General features: G+C 38.5%; 1 protein-coding gene across 3 annotated transcripts in view; it reads right to left on the reverse strand.

Annotated features, from left to right (window-relative positions):
* The window catches only part of GRM1 (glutamate metabotropic receptor 1), a 173,097-nt gene that overhangs the window by 33,091 nt on the left and 116,071 nt on the right, over positions 1 to 23,935 (reverse strand). For all 3 annotated transcript variants that reach the window (XM_005150096.4, XM_005150098.3, XM_005150099.2), the window contains exons 4-6: positions 8,679 to 8,925; positions 3,101 to 3,269; positions 1,157 to 1,283 (exon numbers count right to left, since the gene is read on the reverse strand). In XM_005150096.4, coding sequence (XP_005150153.2) covers positions 1,157 to 1,283; positions 3,101 to 3,269; positions 8,679 to 8,925 — 543 coding nt within the window. The remainder of the gene's footprint in view (positions 1 to 1,156; positions 1,284 to 3,100; positions 3,270 to 8,678; positions 8,926 to 23,935) is intronic.

Consider the following 23,935-nt stretch of genomic DNA (forward strand, 5'->3'; position numbering starts at 1 on the left):
CACCATGAAGAAAAGGAGGGTCCGGGTTGCAGTGAGAAGCATGGGACACAGACAGATAAACACACATCTGGGACATGACCACACCTTGTTTTCCATAAAAACCCAAAATAGACAATGGATCAAGTTTCCCAGTTTATTGTGATTAATGCTCTATTTTTATCTGGAAAATGTCGAGTTTTCCACCTCAAAATAAATCCTCTAAAAGCCCACTTGGCTTCAGTGACTAGTTTAACAATATCTCTTGGAACTATTTGATCAAGATTTGAGTACTTCCTTTATATGTTAAATGCTGCAGCAACATCTAGATGCCAGCCAGTCATGTTAAAGGACAAAGACATGATAAGTTGCAAATTTGGTCTTCAGATATTTGGTCAGATTGTTTCTCCAACTAGAATGACGTTCTGCTGAATACTGTCAGCCAGATTTGTAGACGCAATATGGGGCAGAGATGCCAGAGATCTTTCACAATAAAAAAGCAAACCCTAGGTCAAGGTGGTGCTTAGTGCATTAATTCTATTTTCTTGGGCTAATGGTTACTGCAAAGCAGGTGTGGAGGTTGACCTTGATACAAAATAACAGGAAGATGCTATGACATACAATTCATCCAAAGCATATACACGGGAGAGACCAATTCTAGCCTTTTCTCCTTCTTCTGCCAGCCTTTCTTAGGATTCTGTTGACAGTATTATTGCTGGTAGAATCAGTGAGAGTGACCTTTATACCAAACAAAGTCTGGTAGTCAGTTACTAAACGGCCTGAAATTCCAGAGAAAGTATTACTAATTGCAAGGTAGGAAAATCAGAAAGAGCATCAAGTCAAGCTTACAAGGGTATACTGAGCTCTTGTGCTAATCACTGATAAAATTGCACCAAATGCTGCTGAATTCATTAGTACTCTTAACAGCTTTATCAGCGCTTATGCTAAATGAAGAGGAGGAACAGACAGATAATGTCATTTCTTATTAGTAGAAATTTTATCATCTCTATTGTCACTCTTGTTGAACTAAGCAAAAAGATATAACACATTTTATACATGCTAATAATCATTGGGGTGTGTGTTCAAGCACGTGCCTTTAATATCTCTGTATGCTGCTACTTTACTCTCCACCCCACACAATTCTCCTTGTGCCCTACAAAATGGGAGTGCACATCCCTACCTGTCAGGTCAGCATTCGGCCACCAGCCAAGCTCACAGGCTTTACATGTGAATTCATCCTGAACAAATTCATTCTCCTTGCAAGCAGTGCAAATCCAGCAGCAGCTCACTTCTCCTTTCCTGATCACCTGTAATGGAAAATCCATCCTCAGCTACAATCATTCATAAGACAACAGAGAAGCCCCCTCCCACCCCAGCAAACAGATACAACTTGCACTGTTTGAAATATGACAGGATTCCTGTGTACAGCACATTTCAAACAACAAGAAAACACAAAGCTTGATTCTGTATCTACTCCTGCATATTAAAATTTGTGCTTAGGAGTTCAAGAATAATCTCTAGGGACAATTCTATTTTGTTTTGGGGGCACAGCGCTGAGCTGAAAGTACAAAACCACTTTCCCTTTGGTAAAGAGTCATGGTGAGTGTTATATTTTAAATCAAACTTGAGAAAAGGCTTAATCTGAGAGATGGTTCAGGTTAGGACAAGTAGGTCAGCCCACACTTAATATATATTGCATAGTAAAAAGCAGTAAACAAAGTCAAAGGTTAGAACAAAGAGTGATTCATGCATATATGTGTATATACACAAGCATATGCACAAGCACGTAAACTCCAATTTATATGGAATTCGTTGTGGGACACATTACATTAGTGTAAATAGAAATTCAAAAAAGGTCAAATTAAAATATATACTGGTAAAAGGACCAATGGGTCCTACTAGAAAATAAAAGTACGTGGTGACCAAGAGCATGCTTGGAACAGCTCTTTTGGAGACAAATGTCCCTGAAAGCTGTATTATTCTCTGCTGTGAAAGCTGGTGAGTGCAATGTTGAAAAGATGGTTTCCTTGTCTTGACTCCTAGTTTCATTATGCTGAGGCTGCAAGAAAGATTAAGGATATATTGAGCTCTTAGAGCAACGAACACTGGCTCTGTTTGACAGAAAGGAGGAATCTAGCCATCTCTGTAGCATCTTCCTATCCATCTATATGCAGAGCTAAGTGTATTACTGAGATACAAAATGTTTGTTTTATTGAATGCTGGCTTTGTGTGCTTTTTTTATTAACATTTCCTCCTGCAGTCTGTGGAGAGAATCCAATAGACTTCAATGGGAGCCGAAACTGACATTTTGTATGCATGGTGTTTACATATACACACATACACAAACTGCACAATCACAAAAACACAGAAAAGATGTTTTGGAGTGTAGTAAATACTGATATTTGTTGAGTATGTCACTATGCCTTTGCCAAATCATCAATCACTTATTGGTTAGAGTAGCAATATAAAATTAAAATGCCATGAATGCATGTATTAAATGAATTTAGAAAGGAAGGTCTGCTCTAAGGTGATTTTCCCAAATCGACTTTCTGCCATTTTAAACTTACTGCATCCGTACCATTTTGACAGTGGTGCAACATGTCTTTATGTCATCCAAACATTGCAGGTGGCAAATTATTTGTTGCCTGATACAAGTGGTACTGTTTGGTAAACACAGAGTGATTTCATTTGTGTTCTCATACTTCCTGTTGTGAACATGGGATACAAATAGGCCTCCCCCCCCACCCCCCGTTTTTTCTTGTAGGTGTTATTGCTGAAACAAAATACTGGATTCCCATGGGTCATGTTATTTTCAGGATCAGCCCCCAAGTGAATCACAGCCACTGACTGTTGTGGGCAATGACTAAGTGAAAATCTTGTGAATTTCAATTCCTGTCACACTACAAGATTCTGCATCATTACAAAGGGCAATTTCAGAAAACATGGGCCTGTATATGGGATTGTGAGATTATGATGTTAAACTAGGGGTCTTTCTATGCTTTTGACTTTCCTAAAGGAAAGGAAGAAAGAATTTTGCTTGAAAGAATCTTGCTTGGGTTTAGGGAAAAAAACCCTTACTGCTTATTCACATTTTTATAGAAGAAAATAAGTGTCTGTGTCACACCTTAATCTGGCCCTTCAAGCAAGGCTCACTGCACACCGATCTGACCATTCCACTCTTATTCATCTGAATCCTGTAGTCATCAATGTTGAGCACACCCTCATGCCAGGTCCCAATAAGGACATAGTCATAACGATTGGGCTCTATGTATTGCAGGTTCATGATGTCATACCTGCAAGGGAAAAAAAGAAAATGAGTCACTGTCCTGCAGCACCAAGGATAAAAAGCTACCTTGCCATTCTCCTTCTGCATCCTTAAATATTCATGTCATCCCTTAACACCAGGGAGTACAGTTTCACAGAAACACCAGATACTGTAGGATTTGCAGCAGAATCACAGGAAATGACTGCTCCGATTGCCACACAATTACCAATTGTAGGTGCTGTCTGGTGTGGTTTTCAGCCATTTTTCAAGATGTCTTTAACATTCACTTGGTGCCTACATACAGGCTGACTGCAACATAGCCACTGCTGTAGCCTCAGCAGTATCATACTACATAATCAGTAGAAATACTCTAACTAACTGAACTGGTATGTCATAAGTTAACTGTAAGCACTAGTTCAACTACTTATATTACCCAGACCAGTGACTCTGTCAGGAAAAGTGAGCAACTAAGGCACAAAGTTTACTCCTTCACGCTAGGCAAGTTGGAGAGCACTTCAAAAGGTTAATGTAAAGGAAGGATAAAACACTGTTACAATAAAAATTCAGCTTCCCTGCCCCCATCGCTCCCTTCCATGTGTTGGACCTGATGTGATCTTACTGCAAATTGCTCGTTCTTTAACCCACAGATGTGACTTGTGCAAAACAGTGATTAACTGTGGTGATTTCTTAATAGAAAATAAGCAAGAATAGGAGAAAGAATATTGGAGAGTGCACAAAGACAAAGAACCACAAAAGAGGCTGGACCTACAGCCTGGCCTCTTAAGAGGAGCAGGGGGAGAGCTTCATTTAAAAAAGGATAAGAGAAGCAGGGCTGAGAACCAAAAACCAGCGCTGGAACCAAAAATCATAAAGCATTTTCTGTTTCTCAAGCCTGAGAGTTACTGCCTTGTTTTTCTCTACTGGATTGTCTGAATCTCTGGGGGAAAAGTCTTTTGTTTGTTATGAATGTTGCTAACTTGTACGTGCTTTAGGAATGAAAGGTAAGCAAAGTATGAGGCATAAATAAAACTGGGATGCTTGGTTGTGGACAAAGAGAGACATACTTGTTTCTTTTCCCTTCTGTGTTTCAAATATGCAGAATTTAAACTGCCTCTGCACTTCTCAGAGGAAAGAGGTGCTAGAATTAATCTCTATATATCTGCTTTTCTTAAATGAGTCTTTGGGATTTCTCTAGTTAAAGACAATTTAAAGAAGTGCATATTTACAGCTGTCATCAGACCTCAGTCTTGCATACTTGGACACTGTCAGTGCCAATGCAGAGCTCCACTGAATCACACGGGTAAAGGGGCTCTTGTCACTGAATTCCATGAGGATCCAAGCAGAAGGCAGTTCCATTGATTGGCAATCAGCCACTACTTGAGCAGTTGCTTAGAAAAGGGGTAAATTTCAAATTCACTAGGAAAAACTTCCTTCTCATATCCCAGTTCTTGAAAAGAAAGAACATAAAAAAGAATACTTGTTTCAGGATTGTGAAGAACCAGGATAGCAAGAAGCAATGAAAGCCAGGCACTTTTTAAAGAAGACTCAACAGACAGAAGTAAAACTGAGCAGGAATGTACATGCCTCTTCCTAGCAAGAAGAACCTACTTGGATTTCAGTGTAACCTTGTATTAGACTAATACAAAATCAGTTACTCTGGGCTGGCAAACTAATTCAGGAAGGGAAATAAAAGATTACAAAAACCCTCACATTCCCTTCATGGAATTTTTAAGCCTGCACAGATTGTTTTCATTTTTGCAAAGATATATCACAAGACACAGAGTGGCATTAATGCAATATCAATCGAGATTGGCAATTTCAGGGACATGGTTTTAGGCTGAAAGCCATTCTTATGTTTTCTTATCATACTGTTCCCTTCTCTATCAGTTGTCTGTCATAGAATGAAGTATGCAGACTAAAAGCTCTTACACAGTCTTGCATATGACAAGTTGTAGCACAATGTCTGCAACTTTGATATGCAGCTTGAATTTTAAGTGAGGAAAATGTGGTCTAACACACACTTGGTGTACAGAGACATGCTTAAGTTCTTTATCCTTTCCTTCTTAATGAAAAATTTCTGCTTTGAGTAAGGACAAGTTCAGTGCTGGAATACTTCCTCCCATGCCCTTGGTCGCATATGTATAGATTTAATAGTTCGGGGCTACTTAGCCCGAGCTAAAAATTATTATCCCAGAAGAAGTGTGTTTGACAATAATTATGAAGCTTCATTTGAAAATGAGCCCTTTGTTTGATATGAGAACAAGCTCTCTGTCATACTGGGAAATGATGGGACCAAGTAGGTGGTATCATATGAGCAAGTTACTTGTGAGGTGAGCCAGAATATTAGCCAGTTCGTCACAGGCACAATCCTACTCTGGTTAGTCTGAGCTAGCTGAAGTTACCTTTTTCCATAGCCATAATACTAAACTGCCATTGAGGTTTGCTACCCTGGAACGCAGAATGGAAACCAGCAATGATGACCAATGCTGTGCTGTAACTGGGCAAAACAACCACTCATGAAAACAAACTTCAAAACAATCAAGTATACTTTATAAAAAAAGATCCTCTATATGCAAGTTTGAAGTCTTTGCATTATTCATTAGATAATGTAGTCAAAGCACTGGAGTTGATAGAGTTGCCACATCTGAAGTCAGAACAGCTATTGTAAATTTTGAACTAGGCTTAAATGGGTCTACGTCCAAGTCTAGTTGTGGTAAAACAAACACCAACATTTCTGTTAGCATGTGAACCTCAGCGTTTCTCCACACACTGGAGGTCCATTGTAGGGATTGAAAGTTCTCCTGCTCATTGTTGCATAATGTTTTATGGTCAGAGACCTATGCAAATTGTTTGTCCTATAGAGGTAAGTTTCTTCACACCTGCCATAAGCTGAAAGCAGGCAGTCATTGATAAGAGCTCAAAATGTATCTGTCCCTTGCCCCTTGTGTAGGACAAAAGAAGGATGTGGTGTTGACTACTGCATCTCTCACACCTTCTCAAGCCATTTGTGGGAATCTGAGTGATATGATTACTACTGAAAAAGCAAATGGGAGATATTCAATGAAAGTTAAAATGTCAGCAATTTTACCACCATGTTCTTAATGACAGTATAGTGAGCACATACTATTGATTTTCCAGTGTTACATTCATATCATTTTTCCCGAAGGCAGTGCAGTCAGTTAAATGACTGAATTTGTGCCTTTCTGATAAAGGTCTGCTTCACATTTCTGCATAAAAACTCTTAAAATAAAAGATTCTGCACAGAAGAAATAAGCCTTTGAAAATATGCTTCATGTTTTCTAATCTCATCTTGATAAAAGCTGTAAATCATGAATTGAGCCTGAGACAGAAAAAGTTACATTTAAACAAATTATTAAGGTTTGAAAAAGCTATAAGGGGTTCAAATCAGGAAATTACATGAGTGTCAGGCAAATGTAACTACAGACATCTCTGCTCTACCCATGATTGTAACTGGGAGCTTGTGAGTGTCAATTGCTCAAAGAACCTCACAGATTTTGAAAATATGGTATGAGGAAGTTTGCTGCCTTCTAAGGAGGACGGATTTACTCCATCTTGTGAAGATGCTTTGCTCACATTATATGGTAAAATTATACCAAAAAACTTTTTACACATTCCTGCACTGGCATAGAAAAGCTAAGAAAAAAAAAAAAAAGTAAATTTCAGCTCTGTGCTGTATTTATGTGTTGTACGTGGTGTTTATCCTTCCATTTTGCTGAAGCACAAAAATTCTTTTGGGTATTGAAACAGTGCTATAGTCAGTTCACTCATCCACAAAGAGCTTTGCCATGTGGAGCTGTGGGAACACTAGGGCTTATCTGGAGCTAAATAAAATCTGTATGGGCAGCATCTACTGCTGGCATACAAGGATCTGACAGACTGTACAGATTACATTTCATATACACATTGCCATTCTATGATATGATATTACCCAAGACATAAATGCCACAGACTGACCTGAGGATTGTAGCCTAAACAACAAGAAGGTTAATTGAACTTTCTTGTCCAAACTTGCTAACTCCAGCTGTGAAAATCTAAAAGATGAAGAACAAAAAAACCCACCCTACCTGCAATAACACATCAAGTTCTAAATAGGCCAGGGAAAAAGAGAAATGAACCTTGCTAGAGGCCAAAATGATGGATGGAATAAATTCTGAAATTCTGACCTACTCAGAGAAATATCCTGACGTAAACTCCCCAATATTTTGAACTCAAGAACTGTTCATTTTAATTCTATGCTTGGTACTGATGAGAACTGCCCAGGTGACAAGATAGTAAATAAGATTTGGTTTAAAATTGGGAAGTTACACCAGAAAGTACGAAACCAAAAAACTAACAGGCAGACAATGCAGCATATGCAAGGCTGGAGTAATGCTTTTATGGAGATAAATAGTGTATAATAAACTCAAAGTACACTAAGCAGTTATTTTCCTGTATTATTTAAATTCTTGTGCAGACTTGATTTAAGCAGTTGTGTCAGTAAGTATGTGCTTGACTGCAAGGGAACTGCTTGCTTCTGCTTTCAAAGTCTGACCTATCTCATCTACATCTTTGACTAAAAAAATCTGAGGTATACAATACTCAACAAGGAGATCGACCAGCTTTTTATTACTATTTAAACGTAAAAACCTATTTAAATGTATGTACTGTTTAAATATAACAAGCAATGCAAATAGCAAATGGCAAAAATGTTGATCAGTTCTGCAAATAAAGAGTTCTTTGAAGGCTACTATGTTTTATGAATACACTTTGAAGGCACAGGCTGGACTGCAAACTTTTGTTTGTTCCAGAGTTCTCTCTTTGTGCAGTGCTGGTGCTCAGATGCATTTATGCAGTAAGCCCAAAGATGGAGTGAGAGAGTCTTTAATAACACTTTAATAACTGAGTAGGAAAACTAACTCCAATGAAGTAACCCTATTCAGCTAATAACAGATTGTGTACCTCAGCAGCTAAATTAAATTTATTTATAAATTTAAAAAAAAAAGTCCATCTGGGAGGTGTCACACTTAAAATAGCCCACAGAACTAAATGAAAAGATTTCTGTCAGCTGGCTCCTGTATAAGAAACAAAGGTGACATCCAAGTCCCCAGGGTTGCTGCTTCACCCATCACTCATGTACACAGTGTGTTTGCAAGTGAAGGGTAGACAGTAGCAGCTACTATAGCTGGAATTTGCCAGACCTCAAATGAGTGAACCACAGCACATTCTGGCAAATAAAAAACCGAAACACAACTATTTTCCTGCTCTGTTCAGACCTATCTTTAAACTCTGGGACAGCCAATCTTATTTGGACTGAAACAAGGAGAGCATGCATGAGTTCAGCAAGCAGAACCACTTCAGAAATCTCCATCACCAAACCCAGCAACAGTCCCCCTTCCCAATATCCGGTTTAACTAGTTGAGGTGAAACATCTCCTTACCTTCCAGGGGCATCTCCCTTTTCATCAAACCAAACTTCTTCTCCAGAAACACCGATGAATGAGGATTTGAGGAGGAACTCCAAAAGCTTGCTGCCATCAATTGGCTTCATAGCATCACAGAGCCCAACATGTCCAGGGCAAAGGGAATGATGCATATTTTGTAGCCCGTGAGCCATAGCATATATAGCATTGATGACAAATCCCATTTTACTGTCCTGCACATAGTTTTCTTCTAGGCTCTCATTGCCTACAATAGTAAGAAAAAAGTATTGTTATAAGCAGAGATAAAATAACATGAAAATAAAAAAAAGCAGTGAAATAAAGAGTTTTTCTTATTTCTCTTATAAATCTTTAGCGGCATAAACCATGTGCTAGCCAAGGATTTTAATTAAATGAAAAAAACCCTACTGCTTCTTTTTCACCCAGAAATCTTTAACTCATTGAAAGAGAAATGCCCCATGAGAAAGCACCAGTTTAAGCAAATTGTCGGCTTTAATTTGTTCTTTTCGATTTTTTTTCTGTCATTCCACAGTGCTCTTTCTGCTAAGAAGGTTTAAACAGCCCAGCATCAGAATGACACATTTCAGCTAGAACAACTTTTAAAAACAATTTGCATATAAATTTGACTTTTTGTCACATATGAAGACTTTCATTTTTTTCAAATCTCACACTTTAGAGGGCCAAAAGAGCCATGTCCCTTTCAGTGTTAATGAGCAAACAACCTAAATCAGCGTCACTTCTCAGGTTATCAGAAACAGTCATTTTAGCTAGAAGTAATAGTAGCTATGCCAATTTGGAATTGCTACAGAAAGTAAAAGGAAGTTTGTAAGGCTGAAACACTTTTTATGTAACTGCAGCATGAGCAGACACTGAAGTCTCTGTCTGTTGATCAGAAACGATGTGACAGTGAAGGTTTTCCCCAGACATAGGTTTTAGCTCTGATGGGCTGATGTGCAAGCACTGCCCGAGGGTGCCATTTGTGACTGCATTTCACATCGGATCCCTCTGGGTCCTGGGCCCTTCCCACTTTTCCGACATGAGCTGCTGAACACTGTCAGTGCTAGCCCCAAGTCACAGCAGACCTGTGCTGCAGGGGTCCTGAAGGAGCTGGAAGTAAGAACATGTTTCCTTCCCCCTGAGTCATGCTATCACAATATGCTCCAAACTGCAAGATGCTTTTATTTGTAGACCTCCTACGTTACTCAGTGTTTAACAGGCATTTGCAATCCAGTCTCTGTTACTTTGTCTAAGTAACACCTTGTCTACACTAGGAAAGTAGGATGTGTGAGAGACTAGGTGTTAACTGACACTTTTCAAATTCAGGTTGGAGAAGATGTCATTTTAATAAGAAGAAGAGGGGGAAATCTTCAAGTTCACTGAAACTTTCAAGTTAAAAAAATAGTTCCTTCCCCTAATGTAGATACAATACAGCTTTCAAATCAAATCATGAAGTCTCTCCTTACATTTATCCTTGGAAAAGGCTCTGATTTGGTAAGTCTTCTTGGCTTGATTGCCCTGTATCAGCTGGGGACTCATTATGATAGCAAAGATCCCAAAGGCAGGGATTTCTAGCTTGCTTTCTCTGGGTGTCTCTCATACAGGACAGTGATTGCAAGTGGGCAAGAAAATCTTGCTTCAAATTACTATTTTCCAGATAAGCTGAATGCTGCAAACAGCTGTAATTAAAAAATCCTTGTGCAAACAGCATAATCTGACAGAATGGGCTCATGTGCTCCTCTCTGTGCCATACGTTCACCACTAGCAGCACCATGCAAGGAGTGGCTGAAGTGTTCCCTAGAGGCAACGTATCTGTTACCTTCTTTGCAGGAAAAGGTTCATTGTTCCCATACAAACTGTGAGAAACCAATACTATTCAGATCCATGTTCAGAAACACAGCAAGAATAGAAACCTTATATGTAAGATGCCAGAATATTTATACAATAGGAAGCAGAGTATGCTAGTGCATTTACCTTTACCTAGGTACCGTATATAGTATGTATGACATAGTCTAGATATTTGTCACCTGAATATGTTAATGTGCTATCTGAATATACAATCTCTAGGTGTGTTTTATCTGCTGGTTAGCTCCCTTAGGATTGATACATTGTTAATTTATCACTGATTCTGCTTTGTTGCAGATAGAAAATTAATATGTTACCCATCCCTATGTGAAAGACAGATGGAAAGCCCTTGTTCTTGGTATGCCCATCCTCTTTCATGAAGCTTCCACGCAGCAAGTTGCAGAAGAGATAACATGAGTGATAATGCACAGTACTCACTGTTAACTGTTTTCTACCTGAAAGTTTATCTCAGATATTTCATTGATTTCTCAATTAATTAAGAAAAAAAAAAGGAATGTGACACTTGCAGGACATGATGATAGCTTCCACACGTGTTTCCTGAGGTAAGCATTCATGTGGCTGCTTGAGGTAGAAAACTACATATAACAGAGCTTTCTAGCATTTAAAAAGAGGCCATTTCCCTCAAGCATGTATTAACTCAGCAAAGCATGCATTTGATTTCTGATATTTCAACACAACATGCATACCTCCAAAAAAAATAATTTGATGGTGGGAGAATTCACTTTGGACTAATTAGGAGTGAACATGTAGTTTACATTAAGGCCCCATGCATATAGTCCCACTGCAGAGGTGACTGCCTAAGGTCACCTGTAAATAATTGTGATGTGGTGGAAAACAACACGTAAAGTATATGGTAACGAATTTTCTACAGACTAGTAATATAAACATCTTTGTATGCAAATAAGATATTTTCCAGTAAATCCAGTTTGAAAAGTCATACTTTATCTAAACTTAACTTCCTGCAGTCAAAATCGCTTTTATCTCATTTTCATTATTAGCAATTATATTATTAGCAATAATTATAGAAATTATTGATATACTTCTGTATTTGAGCTTGTAAAAATTTACTTAGGACAATCAGTAAGAAATGTGTGTATATTTTAAAGCAAATGAAGTAATGTAAATTGTGTTCATCCGGAGACAAAACAGAGGCAATCAATGCTAAATTAAGTTTTCATAGGACAACACTTCAATAGCTGCAAGAACTATAATATGTTTGCTGTGAGGCTTCTGTGTAAAGTTATGCTTATCCTCTGTAGGTCTTTGAAATACAACAAAGGGCAAAGCAGAACTCTGGACTGTGAATCTTTTATTTTTCCTTCTTCTTTAATCTTTTGGAAAAATTACCATTGATCTACAAAGACTAATTTGAACACTAGGGTTTATTAACATTAAAAATAGAAAAGTACTCTGTTAGGTTTTGGTTGGGTTTTTTTTTTAAGGAACCTTTGCTTCCACTAAGAGAAGGAAAATTTTGAGCCATGTGAGTACTGGATTAATTGAAGTCACTCAAATTAGGCCGTCACTTTTTTGAATGACCTTGAAGAATTCAGGTGTCCTAAATTTCGTACTTACTTGTTTTTGTATTGGATGCAATAGAAATCTTCCTCTAATGATTTCCTTTTAACAGTTGCTCAATAGTCTCATCTTTTTCTTATCTTAGTTTTGGTTTTAGTCTTTGTTTTTGTCAGTCAATCTTAAAGCTGAAAAACGAGGGGGTATATACATACCTACACTACTAAAACAAACCAAACGAAACCAAACGAAACCCCACAAACCCAAATACCATGCCACGGCTACACACAACTGCAAAATGTTCCCAATGCTGCTAAAAGTAATACCTAAGCAGAGGCAGAAGGAAGAGAGATCAAACTTTCATGAAACTCACTGTGAGTCTTTCCTTTTACCATATTGTGCCTCACATCTAACATCAGCTTCAGCTAGGTCCTTTGAAGGATCTGAATGTAAAGCAACCATGAATTTAGTCTAGTGCCTCTGTTGTAGAGTCACTGTGGAGCTAACAGGGTTCTCAAGAGCATAGTGGGTACTTGTGCAAATTCTACTCAACAAACTGAAGAAAAATTATACTATCAGAATTATGGCTAGAATGTATTTAACTTGCATGTATTAGGATAGGAAAAGTCTATGTTAATATTCTGTAAGAAATTAAGCACAAAAGATTATTAATTTGCAGTTCTCAGAATGACATGGGTAGGAAGGAATTTGGGATGGAAAGAAATATAAAAACATTTTGATTGGGGGCTCTGATCAACACCTAGCCAGTTGGTAAATTTTGAACAAATACACATTTGATGAAGAACACAGTCTGTTCACAGACGACTCCTGATTAGAATAAATGGCAAAATCTGTTTAAAAAAATTATTATAAATGATGTTTCATCTGGAATAGGCAGATTTATGGTTTATTACTAGCTGTTATCTGCTGAATATTCAAACTCACATCCAGTTAGAAAGTATTATGAGAGCTATCATCTTTTCTGGTGGTACTTACAGAGGTCAGAAAATCTTAAAAATTGTATACACTGCAGTAGTCAGGTCAATTTCTAGTCAGGCTTTGGCCCTTGTAGTTTTCTCCCTGCATAACCTCATGACATCTTTGTAGTCCTCCTGAGTTGCCTCCCCTTTCCTCAAAAGGTCATACGTTTTCCTTTTTTTCCTGAGTTTCAGCCAAAGCCTTCTGTTCAACCAGGCTGGTCTTCCCTGGTGGCTTGTGTTTTGGCACATTGTCAATAGTGGCTAATCCTCTGAATAACCATGCCAGACTAATATTCTATGAAATATTTTTTGAAAGGGGTTTCATTTGTTTAAACTCTTTTGCCATTATTGGTTCAAATATTTTACAAATATTGCCAGTTCACTCCCTCTTACATTCTATTTATAACATCTCTTTCATTATCTAACAACAAAGATAATAAAATTATTTAACAATTTTCACTTTAAGGCACTGCAAAATGAATAACAGATTATAAAGTAATTAGTATAACAATGTGTTCAAAACCTGTGCACTGTCTTTTTCACTTCATGTCACCTTCTTAATAACAAGTATGTTCTGTTCATTAATATTGTGTGGCTGAATAAAATCCTCACGTCCTGATGGTATAAAGAGGACTTGTCTATGCCACTGCACTCATTACCATAGAATCATAGAATCACAGAATGGGTTGCATTTGAAAGGACCTTAAAGATCACCTGATTCCAACCCCCCTGCCAGAGGGACACCTTCCACTAGACCAGGTTGCTCCAAGCCCCATCCAAGCTGTCCAAAGGTAAGTCACAGGCAGCAAGTCAGATGAGTAAAAGTTTTCTGTATGGAAACATCCAAACACCCATCTTTTCCATCCCACAATCAACTGTAGAGCTAGAAGAATTTCTAAAGTTCTGTTTCAGAAGTAAACGGCTGTTTTCCAGGCAATTCCAGATGTAGCTGACTGCCTATGAGGGAAAGACAAGGAAATGCTACCTGGTCACCAGAACAAGCAGGGCTGCAGGCTTCACTTGTGGACTGTCTCAGTAACCTTGCTGTCTCTATGTGCAAGCTAATGTCACCACAAACCATTTGTGGGAAAAAGTGTGCATGTGTGCTTTACCAAGCCAAAGGAGGGTCAGAGAAAAACAGGCTTTGTCTCAATCTCAATCAAAAAATTATTTGTAATTCTCATGCGACAGAATGATAGGCTAAAAAAAATTTTCACAGACCATAATAGATGCTTCATTCAACATTCAACAAATAATCCCATTGTGGTAAATTATTGTTTCTGTATGCCTTCTGCTCCCAGGAAACCAGTTATTACACTGTATTCCAACAAAAGAGGACCATGTGGGGAATGGTTACCCCTTCACTTCCTACTTTGATGTCTGATCTTTGCAGCAGGGAGGCAAGTTCAAGAGGCTGCTGAATACAGTAGAAGACAGGAGAGATAGGACATAGAGGGAGGATGTAGAAGAGCTATCAAAAAAAGACATAAAACAGGTAACTCAGTTCTCATTGTATGTGAACTATCTGACTGGATGAAGCTCCACTACTTCTCAGGTAAGTGTGAAGAAGGCTGCATCATTTAAGAAAAGGCATCTTTCCTTAACTGCCTCTTGAACATCTTGTCACCCTATAGGAAATAATACCGCTCTCTGTAGACTTGCAAGTTGCTCTGCCCTTTGGCAAGAAGAGGGGAAGCAGAGCTTTCACTGGGACAGCTAAAAGGAAGGAATATCTTAAAATATGAAGGTTCTTCACCAGATTCAGAACATGCTGATAAATATTTGGCATCTTACAGTACTCATGAAGCAATAAATGGAGTGCATGGGGTTACAGACTTCATTTTCAGATGTCATTAAACCAGAAAGGTTTTGCTTCCATTCTTCAAATCATTTTTATTTCCCCAAGCAAAGAGATTCAATTCATGCAATTACATTTATTTTTCCCTGAAAAGCTAGGATATAGTTACAGTTGCCTGTTGAGATACACGGCTATTTTCTTTCTGAGCATGTGGAAATACATGGGTCTCTCAGACACTACTGCTTTGTTACATCTGGAGAATGTTGTCTTTTAACTGGGTTAGTGTACTTCTATTCTTGTATTAAACTACAGAAAGAAGTGAAAGCTATTAAAAGCTGAGTATTCAACAGAAGCTCCTCAAATATTTGCACTAGAATTCTCTAAGGCATTAACAGGATGCTGATTGCAGCAATATTTATATGCAGTGGGTTATTTATTTTTGCTAGCAATGTTAGTTAAATAACTAATGAACCTTCTCCTGAAATAAAGTTGATATTAAACTTACACGGGTTTTGGGGAGTTTTACTTACTTTTATCAACATATTTCACAGGTGTCAACTCAATAGCTAAGGGAAACCACAGCATTAATTCAGCTGTCAAGGCACATGTTCTCCTTCATTTCAGAAGTCTAACACCTAAACTTTAGAAGATTACTCCCCTTTTTAGACATACTAGGCATGAACAGTATCTTCAGTTTACTTGTCTGTTTTTGTGAGGATGCCATATTACTCTTCAGTGTTTGAAAATAAGTGTCTTCCTTTTGCCTCTCCTGGTGTGTCAGAAGCAGTAGGGAAAGGTTTTAATTAAATTTACTTTCTTGATTCTCCGTATCATGTTATGTAAGCACATTATGGTTTTAAGAGCTTAGTGTCAAAGACTCCGGAATGAGGCTGGCATACACAAATACAACAGTGCCACAGCAAAGCAGAAATATTATGAGGAGAAATGACTGCACAAGCTGCTGACTCACTCATTAATCAGATGCAGGGGGACTCAGTCGCTAGGCATTGAGCAGGAGAAAGGGGCCTGAGCAGCTCTATGCCAAGCCTGAACATGGTGATCCAGCCCCTTGAGAGCAAAACAAAAAGAAACTGATCTCTAACCACTCCTGTATTTCAACTGTTTGCTTAGCAGATACAAGAGTCTGAAGCTCACTTCCTCTCCCTACCCTTTCTGCTTCTCTCCATGGACATTCAGACTCTCATACAACTATAGAACTGCAAGAAAAGCAGATTTAACATGTAAACACCAAGTGGCAATGCACGCAACTCATGCTCACACTGTGGGAGATGACAAAGCTGTGTTTGAATGTGCCTGTGCCCAAGGGAGCAGAAACAGCTTTCGGTTTACATCTCCTTTCTAGTGACCCAAAGGAGCTAAGCAGGAGATAAGACTGCCATTTTCCAAAGGCTGGCTGCAGCGTCAAGGGAATGTAAAGACTGGATCTGCCTGATCTCTGTAGGTGGCAGTGCTGAGTTGAGCTGTCAGAGCATGTCTGGGTGAGGTATTACGTATTCACAAACACTCCTAGCTGATGTGCAATGCTGCAGTCCTCTCTCTAGTTTTGGAAGAGGCTAGAGCAAAGCTGGAGACCTTTGCATCAGCTGGCAGTGTAGCTTTGCAAGCACTGCATCACTGGAAGGGGAGGCAGGTGAGAGCAAGACTGGCTTATGGTGGAGAAAAGGTTCATTCTCCCCTTTTCCATAAATCTGCATTGTCTGCTCTGTCTCTTGTGTTGGCTAGCAGTAAAAGAAAGGACTCAAAGGGAAATACAATGCAGCACCTAAGGGCCATACTAATAATGGATGTCCACCCCCCCAGGAGAGGGCTGTCTCTTCCTTCACTAGGCTACCCTTGGCAACACAGCTCTGTATCAACACAGGTTTGCAATCTACACAGAAAGTCCCCTTGCATTTATTATCTGTGAGAACTGAAAGAAATCAATCAGAGTAAAAAAGTTGCAAGAATATATGTGTCCATAAAAAGTATTTATAGCAACAGGAAAAAGAGTGGGAAACTGGATAATAAGCAGAGAACTTCCTTACAAATTAATATATATAAGCACATGCTGTTAGATGCAGGTCTGGAGAGATCCACTTAGAGCAGATGGCTTGACGGAAGCTTACCGGCCTAATAGAGCTTCTGTATGGGATGAAGCCTTTGTGTTTCTTCCCACTGGGCTAAAACTCTTCATAAGGAATTTTACTTAAGAAAAAGCCAAGGGTTTATGGTCCTATGAGGGTGATTTGCTGAGATTCTTTCTCCTCTAAACAAGCTGCAAGCTGGCATTTGAAATCTTTTCTGTACATATCCACTTCTATAAGCTGCGAAAAGCTTGGCAGGAAGTTTTAACATTCCTTCTCTTTGTTGCTAGTTTTTAGTGGAATGATCATGATGAAATAGCTCTGCAGTGAAGACTGTGTTTAATAAAACAGAAACTGAAAGATGTACAGAGTATATCTCAATGCAGTGTAAAAAACCCCAGCCCTCTTCAAATCAAAAAGATCTATACCTGTGATATTCGTATGTGTTGCTGCAATGAGACCAGCTGGAGAAACACAATTCACAGAATGTCCAACAGTGAAACAACAGAACCAAAAATTGACAAGAAGGTTAAGTTTTAAGGTTATTGATTACTTCATTTTGGCTATTATCTTAATTTCAGTTCTTTGGAATTAATAGACTGGAAAACAATAGAGAAAAATAACTGTCCCTGTTTGAGACAAATCAATTTCTGTACCTTGGACTCTCAGTATCAGTTCAAATGGTCTGAAAAGAAACATGACTTTGCATGTATTTGTGCCATCCCTTTCATGGCTGAATACACGTGCTAGACTGGGACTGTAGTTACAACTGCCATAATTCACATAAAATTATAAACATTCATTATTATACACACTCTAATGAAAATGTTTGGAATTATTTGCAAAGTGAAGTATGTATGTTGTAAAGATATTTAAGCTATTTTATGATCATAGCTTAATGTGATCAACATTTGGCCTTTCTAGTTTCTGGAAATTCATCCCCAAATAAAATACTGTGATCACCTACTGGAAGAACTGACCAGGAATCCAACATGGAATGACAGTAGCTTCTTTGTACCTTCTTAGGTAGTATTCAAGGCCTAAAACTATAAATCAATAAAATTCTGCATCTAATTCTGGACTTGGGGGACCCATCATGTCAAAAGCAGTTTATGCTTTTAAAAAATCTACTCTAATTCAGATAGGACATAATATTCAATGATGTGTTCATTGTAGAAAAAGGCAACATAAAGGATAATCTGAAGTGATTCCAGTGACTTTCTTAGAGACAGAGGGTAATTATTATGAGAGCTTGACAAATAATTATTATGACTAATTTGTTTTTCTTAAAAGCTGGACTGTGTACAAACCGCCCGCAAAATGACCACAACATGTTCTATTATTTATTTCAAATTATTATTTAACTTCTGCAGGAAGACATTATTTTTATGCTCCTATTTTAATTAGAAATGAATATTTCATCTTATAAAGAATAAAATATGCCAGCTGATTTTTTGTTTTTTGTTCCTTGATTGAATGGCTTGCACATGTAATCAGCAGACACTGATTTCAAATCCCAATATAGCATTTGAAATCTATCTCATTGTTTCATTAGCTGACTAAAGTTTACTGCTGACAAAAGCATTTGAATGGTCAAGCTCAACTTTTGCATTGAAAAAACATAGGTAATAGCACAGTTATTCTAATGGAAAATTCACAAACCAGGGGAATGGAAAGGAGGACTTTTGCCCTGCCTGATCCTGGGCAGAAGTCACACTCTCATCTGGTGTCATGATCCCCCAGTCCCAATTTATTCTTTGACTTCAATTCTTTCTTTTTTAAATTATTTTATCTTCTTTTCTTCTGTCCCCTTTCCTGGGAATATGACAACAGGGAATTTAATTTGTTACACTTACTGTGTATTCCATAGCTTCTTCTGTCACCCTCAGTCCAAAAATAAACCTTCTCTGAGCCTCTTTCTCAGACTCTGTAGGGTCCCATAAGTGCCCATGCTCCCAAAGCCTCAGGCACCTTATAATACCTTATTATCACAGAGACCTTGGATCTGCCTGATTCTCTTGCTTTCTTTACAGAATTCCTCCAGTGCCATCCATCCTGAATCCTGACCCAGTCTCTCTCAGGCCAGGATTCCACAGAGACCATTTAATACATGACCTTAAGTCCTGTGGAAAAACTATTAAAGAGAAAGAAAACCCAACCTTCAGTCTTCCCCTCTCCCTCAAGTAGCTATACAACCTTGCTGCCTTATTCACACACTCCATTAAAGACATATTTAGAACTCCTATTCTTAACAGATCTGTTATTTGGAACAAGTCTAGCAGATAATGAGTTGCGCTACTCTTACATGAGATGGGAATGAACATCCTTGCCATCTAATTTATTTACAAATGTAAAGAAATGTTTGCAGATTTTAATGTTATTTGGCTAGCTTTAATCATGCTTTCACTCCTAAAAAAACCCACAGCAAACAAAAAAAAGTTGAGTCAGATACCCTTAAAGAGATCCTGTTATAACACACAATGAAAAAATGAAAAGCACAGGAAATAGGACTGATTAAATTCCAAGCATTATGCTTTTCATATGAAGCCCAAGACTTGATCTGAAAAAGACAAAACTCAGTAATTGTGCTGCAGCTTTCAGAACATAAACCACCTTAGATACTTAAATTAGGAACCTGAATACATATTCAGGCACCTAATTAACTGACTTGATTAATACCTGAACTAGCTGCTGTTGACTTCTATGGGAATTATAGGAGAACAGTACCCTTAAAAATCAGGTCAATTTATCTAGGTCTCAGAGCATGCACTTCAGGAGCTTAATTTTGGATATCTTCATCAGAAAATGCTGGTTCAGAGTTGAAAAAAACCCCAATGTCATGGGTTCAGCTCATGCTCTGCCAGGGAAGAGGGAGAGATAGGGCACCTGGTCTGGGCTAGTCAGGTAGGTATTCCATACCACAGCACGTCCTGCTCAGGGAGGGGACTGGAAGCTGGTTGGAAGGGAAGGGGTTAACACTCCTCCGGGCTGGGCTCGTGGCTGCGGGTGGTATCGTATTCTCTCTCCCTGTTTATTTCCTCTAACATTGATTTGTTGGTAATGGCAGTAGTGATTTGTGTTGTGCCTTAGCAATTAAACCGTTCTTATCTCAATCCGTGGGGGCTACATTCTTTGGATTTTCCTTCCTAACTCTCCGGGAGTTGGGGGACTTGGTTTAAACCACGACACCCAACAACCTTCATGTTAACTATATCATTACCTCTGAATGGGGCAAAGAAATCAGTAGAAATCTAGTTTTGATATATATTAAAAATTCAGCACCAGGACAGCACCCAAAATTATTAGTCAGGGTCCTTAGATCAGAGAGAAAAAAAATGGTGAAAATAATAATATACATGTTCATTAAATCATGCTCTCTGGAGATCTATGTTCCTATCTACCATAAAGAGAGCAAAATTAAGAAATCACATACAGTCTTTTCTGGCCATTGATTTAGACCTGTAAACATCTAAGTACTAACTCATGGTTGTCTGTATATGCGCATGAGATCCTAAGAGCTTCAAAGATACGAGTCAGGATCTCATGTTAACAACAGACCAAGTGCTCCCCTCATGGTAGGATACCAGACCATGGCTGGCTGACACAAGCTAGCTGGCCTAAATGGTCTTTTCCTATTTCAGATTCCAGTGGTTCTGTACAAGTCTGAGGAATAGTCAGGAAAGATATCTAATATTTATCACACTTTAAAATACTATTGATTAAAGATGGGTTTCAGAATTCTTGCATGATGGTGTACCACCCACCAGCCAGTACTATTGTTTTTCTTTTTCTTTTATTATTCTAAAAGAACAAACCATTTTTTATTCACCTCCGTTTTCAATGTTAAAGTGGCATTAAGAATACCAGCATTGGCTGCCCAAGCACAAAACAATATGAAAGCCAATGTGTCTCACCTCTGCAGAAGTATAGCTCCCTCCAAATTAATCCTTTGCCAAGTTTACTGCTGGTTTTGCATTGTGGGATTTTTTTGTTTGTTTGTTTTGTTTTGATAGACCATATCCTTGCATAAGGAGCCTTCTGTTTGAAGGCTAGTTTCCTGGAACCACATGTCTGCATGCTAATAGGGTGGATTTCACACATGCAATATGAGTAACTGTTGTACATCCAGACTACACAGCAGCCCTGCAGCCACATAATTGCTCTCAGGGACTCCCTTTGCTTCCCATGACCTAAAGCAGATGCTGAAGGTGCTCTGGTAAAGTGGCCTCTGTCACCCTAAGTAGTGCCTATTTGAACCATGTTATAATTTAGCTAAGCACACTCACAGATTTTGGTTAAATTAAGCATAGTTTTGAAATTATTATTAGGAGGATCCAAATATTTGCTTGTAACCATTGCAGTACGCAATACATTAATTGCAAATATACAGATCACAATCTATTTTATGTTTCCCTTAACTGGACATACGCCTAGAGCTGTGTTCAAGTACATTATCACAGAAAAGATTAATTTTAAAGCTAAGCTAAGATTAGAAGCTTCTGAATGACGAATGCACGAGGACAATGCATCTCTGATTAGCAGCAAACTAGAGCAAAGCAAATCAGAAGATAAAATAAGTGTCCCTAATCTTTATTCATACATCAAATTCAATAGAAAAAACAGAAGCAGTATACTTTTAAATCTGAAAGAATTTTCAAGGTATTAATTTTAGTATAGCTCCTTTTTTTGTGGGTATAGCTAAATGTGACAATGCTGGAAAAAAAGGGCTCTTAGCACAGCCAAACCCAAATTATTCAAGTACTTGAGAGCACTTGAGATCTCACAAGAAAATGGGACCCTGTCATGTGAATTTTTAGACAAAATAAACCTGGAAAAACAGGCAAAGTGAACTGGTCTTTGCAGAAAGTAGACAGTACACTGCATAGCATGATGTGTAGAGTGCTTTGATGAGAACAGCCCTGATTTTCCATTGTTATACAGCTGAGCCCGAGTGTAGAGCTAAATTAAAAGTTCAAACTTGCAGATTCCTCCAAAGCTGCTTTCTATTATATGAATCTCAAAAATCTGAGCTCAAGGAAATCTTTGGAAATTGACTTCTCACACCTTGCTGTGTTGCAGTGGCCCTCTCTGGCACAGCCAGCAGCCCAGCCTACCTGCAGTAGCTGCTTTCACTATTTTTAAGTAGTCCCCTCCACACTAGCAGACTCCTGTGCTTCCCCAGACCTCCCGGTATGAGTGGAAAAACAAAACTTCATTCTGGTGGTGCTACTCTTTGGAGCACACATCTTCCACCAGGTTATTCTCCCTGTGTGTACCAATACAGCTTATTCTGAGTAGTAAAGTTTGTGGTTTGTATGGTTCAAGTTTTGCTACTCATTCTCACTATTTATTGTTCTATGCCACTGCTTGCCCAAGTCCTATTAAGACACACCCTCCCCCCCATTTATTTTAAGACCTCTATTGTCTATTTTTCAGAACATATCCTTGTGCACAAAGGGTATCTCTAGGCTGCAGCTAGACTGTGTGAGTGAAAGAATCATCTTGTGGGTTTGTGCCTATATGTTAGCCTCTACTGTACCTCCTTTGTACCTGCATTTATGGGGTAATGTTGCCATAAGACTAGAACCCGAGTTTTAAAATTTCCACCTACAGATAGGTAAGGAAAGAGAAGATAGGATCTAACAAAAGACCAGGAAGTGCAGATGGAAGGCAGTTGGCATTGTTTGCAGGTCAGTTACCTGTTATTTCCTCTGGTTTACATACTGACCTTGTTAAATGCTTATGCATAGGCTAATTGCTCTGATGTGTGACCTGCACAAGCAGTTGATTTCAAGGAATAAGTCAAGTAATTTAGTTGTATGCTTTCATCCTCATCATGCTCCTGATACAAGTTCAAAGCACCTGTGGCTTTCCGAGCAGTCAGGAGTGCCCAGTTGCTCTCCAGGCACCAGAGATAGGAGCTCCAGTGAGGCACAAGGGAGAATGATTCATGTGTCCTGTTCCTTTGCAGCACCATCATTTTACTAATGTAATGGAGAAGACTGAATGTTTCAAGCCTACCTAAGAAATTACTTAATCCCAGAAATGGAAACTTTGATTGTTAAAAGACACAGTGAAAAATGTAGGTGCAAATACTAGATTCAGAAAGTTTTGTCATATTCTGCTGTAACATGTATGTGTTCTGCAAACTGTCTTCTATGCTATTTACAAAGGTATGTATGTATATCACTTCTTTCCTTCATTTCATGATGATCTCATTTTTAGATGGATCCTAAAAGGAGAAAAATATTTATTGTTATTGTATTTTGATTGACAGCTTGGTTTAGAAGTATCTCTGGGAACATCAAATTTTATATAAGTGTAGCTGCTGTCTCCCAAACACTTTGGGAGCTTAGAAGCAAATGAACAAAATCTGGCCATCTTCTCTGAATAATTCATATGATTTATCACAGATAAACACATTATTAATCTTCTTCTTCTTTAAGCCTTAAAAGCTGTCTGTCACCTTGTCTGGGAAATAAAATGAGACTACAGCTCTCCTGTTTTATCTGCTGTAAAAAAAGCCTTGACTAAAAAGTGTAGCAACTAGAGTTCTTTCAGACAAGTTGCCTCTAATAGGCTTCATTCTAAGTGCCCATGAAATTTGAGATAATTTTTAATCACTACTGTGGGATGGCTCCTAGGATCTCCTGCCTCATACCAAGAACAAAGACAGTGACACAGGACTCAGCTCCTCTACTCCAGGGAGGTAAGTATACATATAAAGTATATAATTCAAAGGGAGTTAGGGAGGGTAAGTTGCAGGATACATAAGGTACAAGCTACTGACATGCCGTGATATCTTGAAGAAGTTATGGCATGTCAATAGCTTGCTTCCTTCTTCAAAATCTTATGAATGTGTCTCCCTATATACTGCACAAGTGATTTACCAACAGTGACTGATCTGACAGAGTGTACACTCAGGCTATTGTCTTATTTTGACCTATTGTAGCAAAAATAGCTCCTGTCATACGTGTGTTTACTGATGCAAAGCCTCATGGGACAGGTGGTCCAAGG

This window comes from Melopsittacus undulatus, chromosome 3 (genome assembly GCF_012275295.1).
Source record: "Melopsittacus undulatus isolate bMelUnd1 chromosome 3, bMelUnd1.mat.Z, whole genome shotgun sequence".
Taxonomy (NCBI): Eukaryota; Metazoa; Chordata; class Aves; order Psittaciformes; family Psittaculidae; genus Melopsittacus; species Melopsittacus undulatus.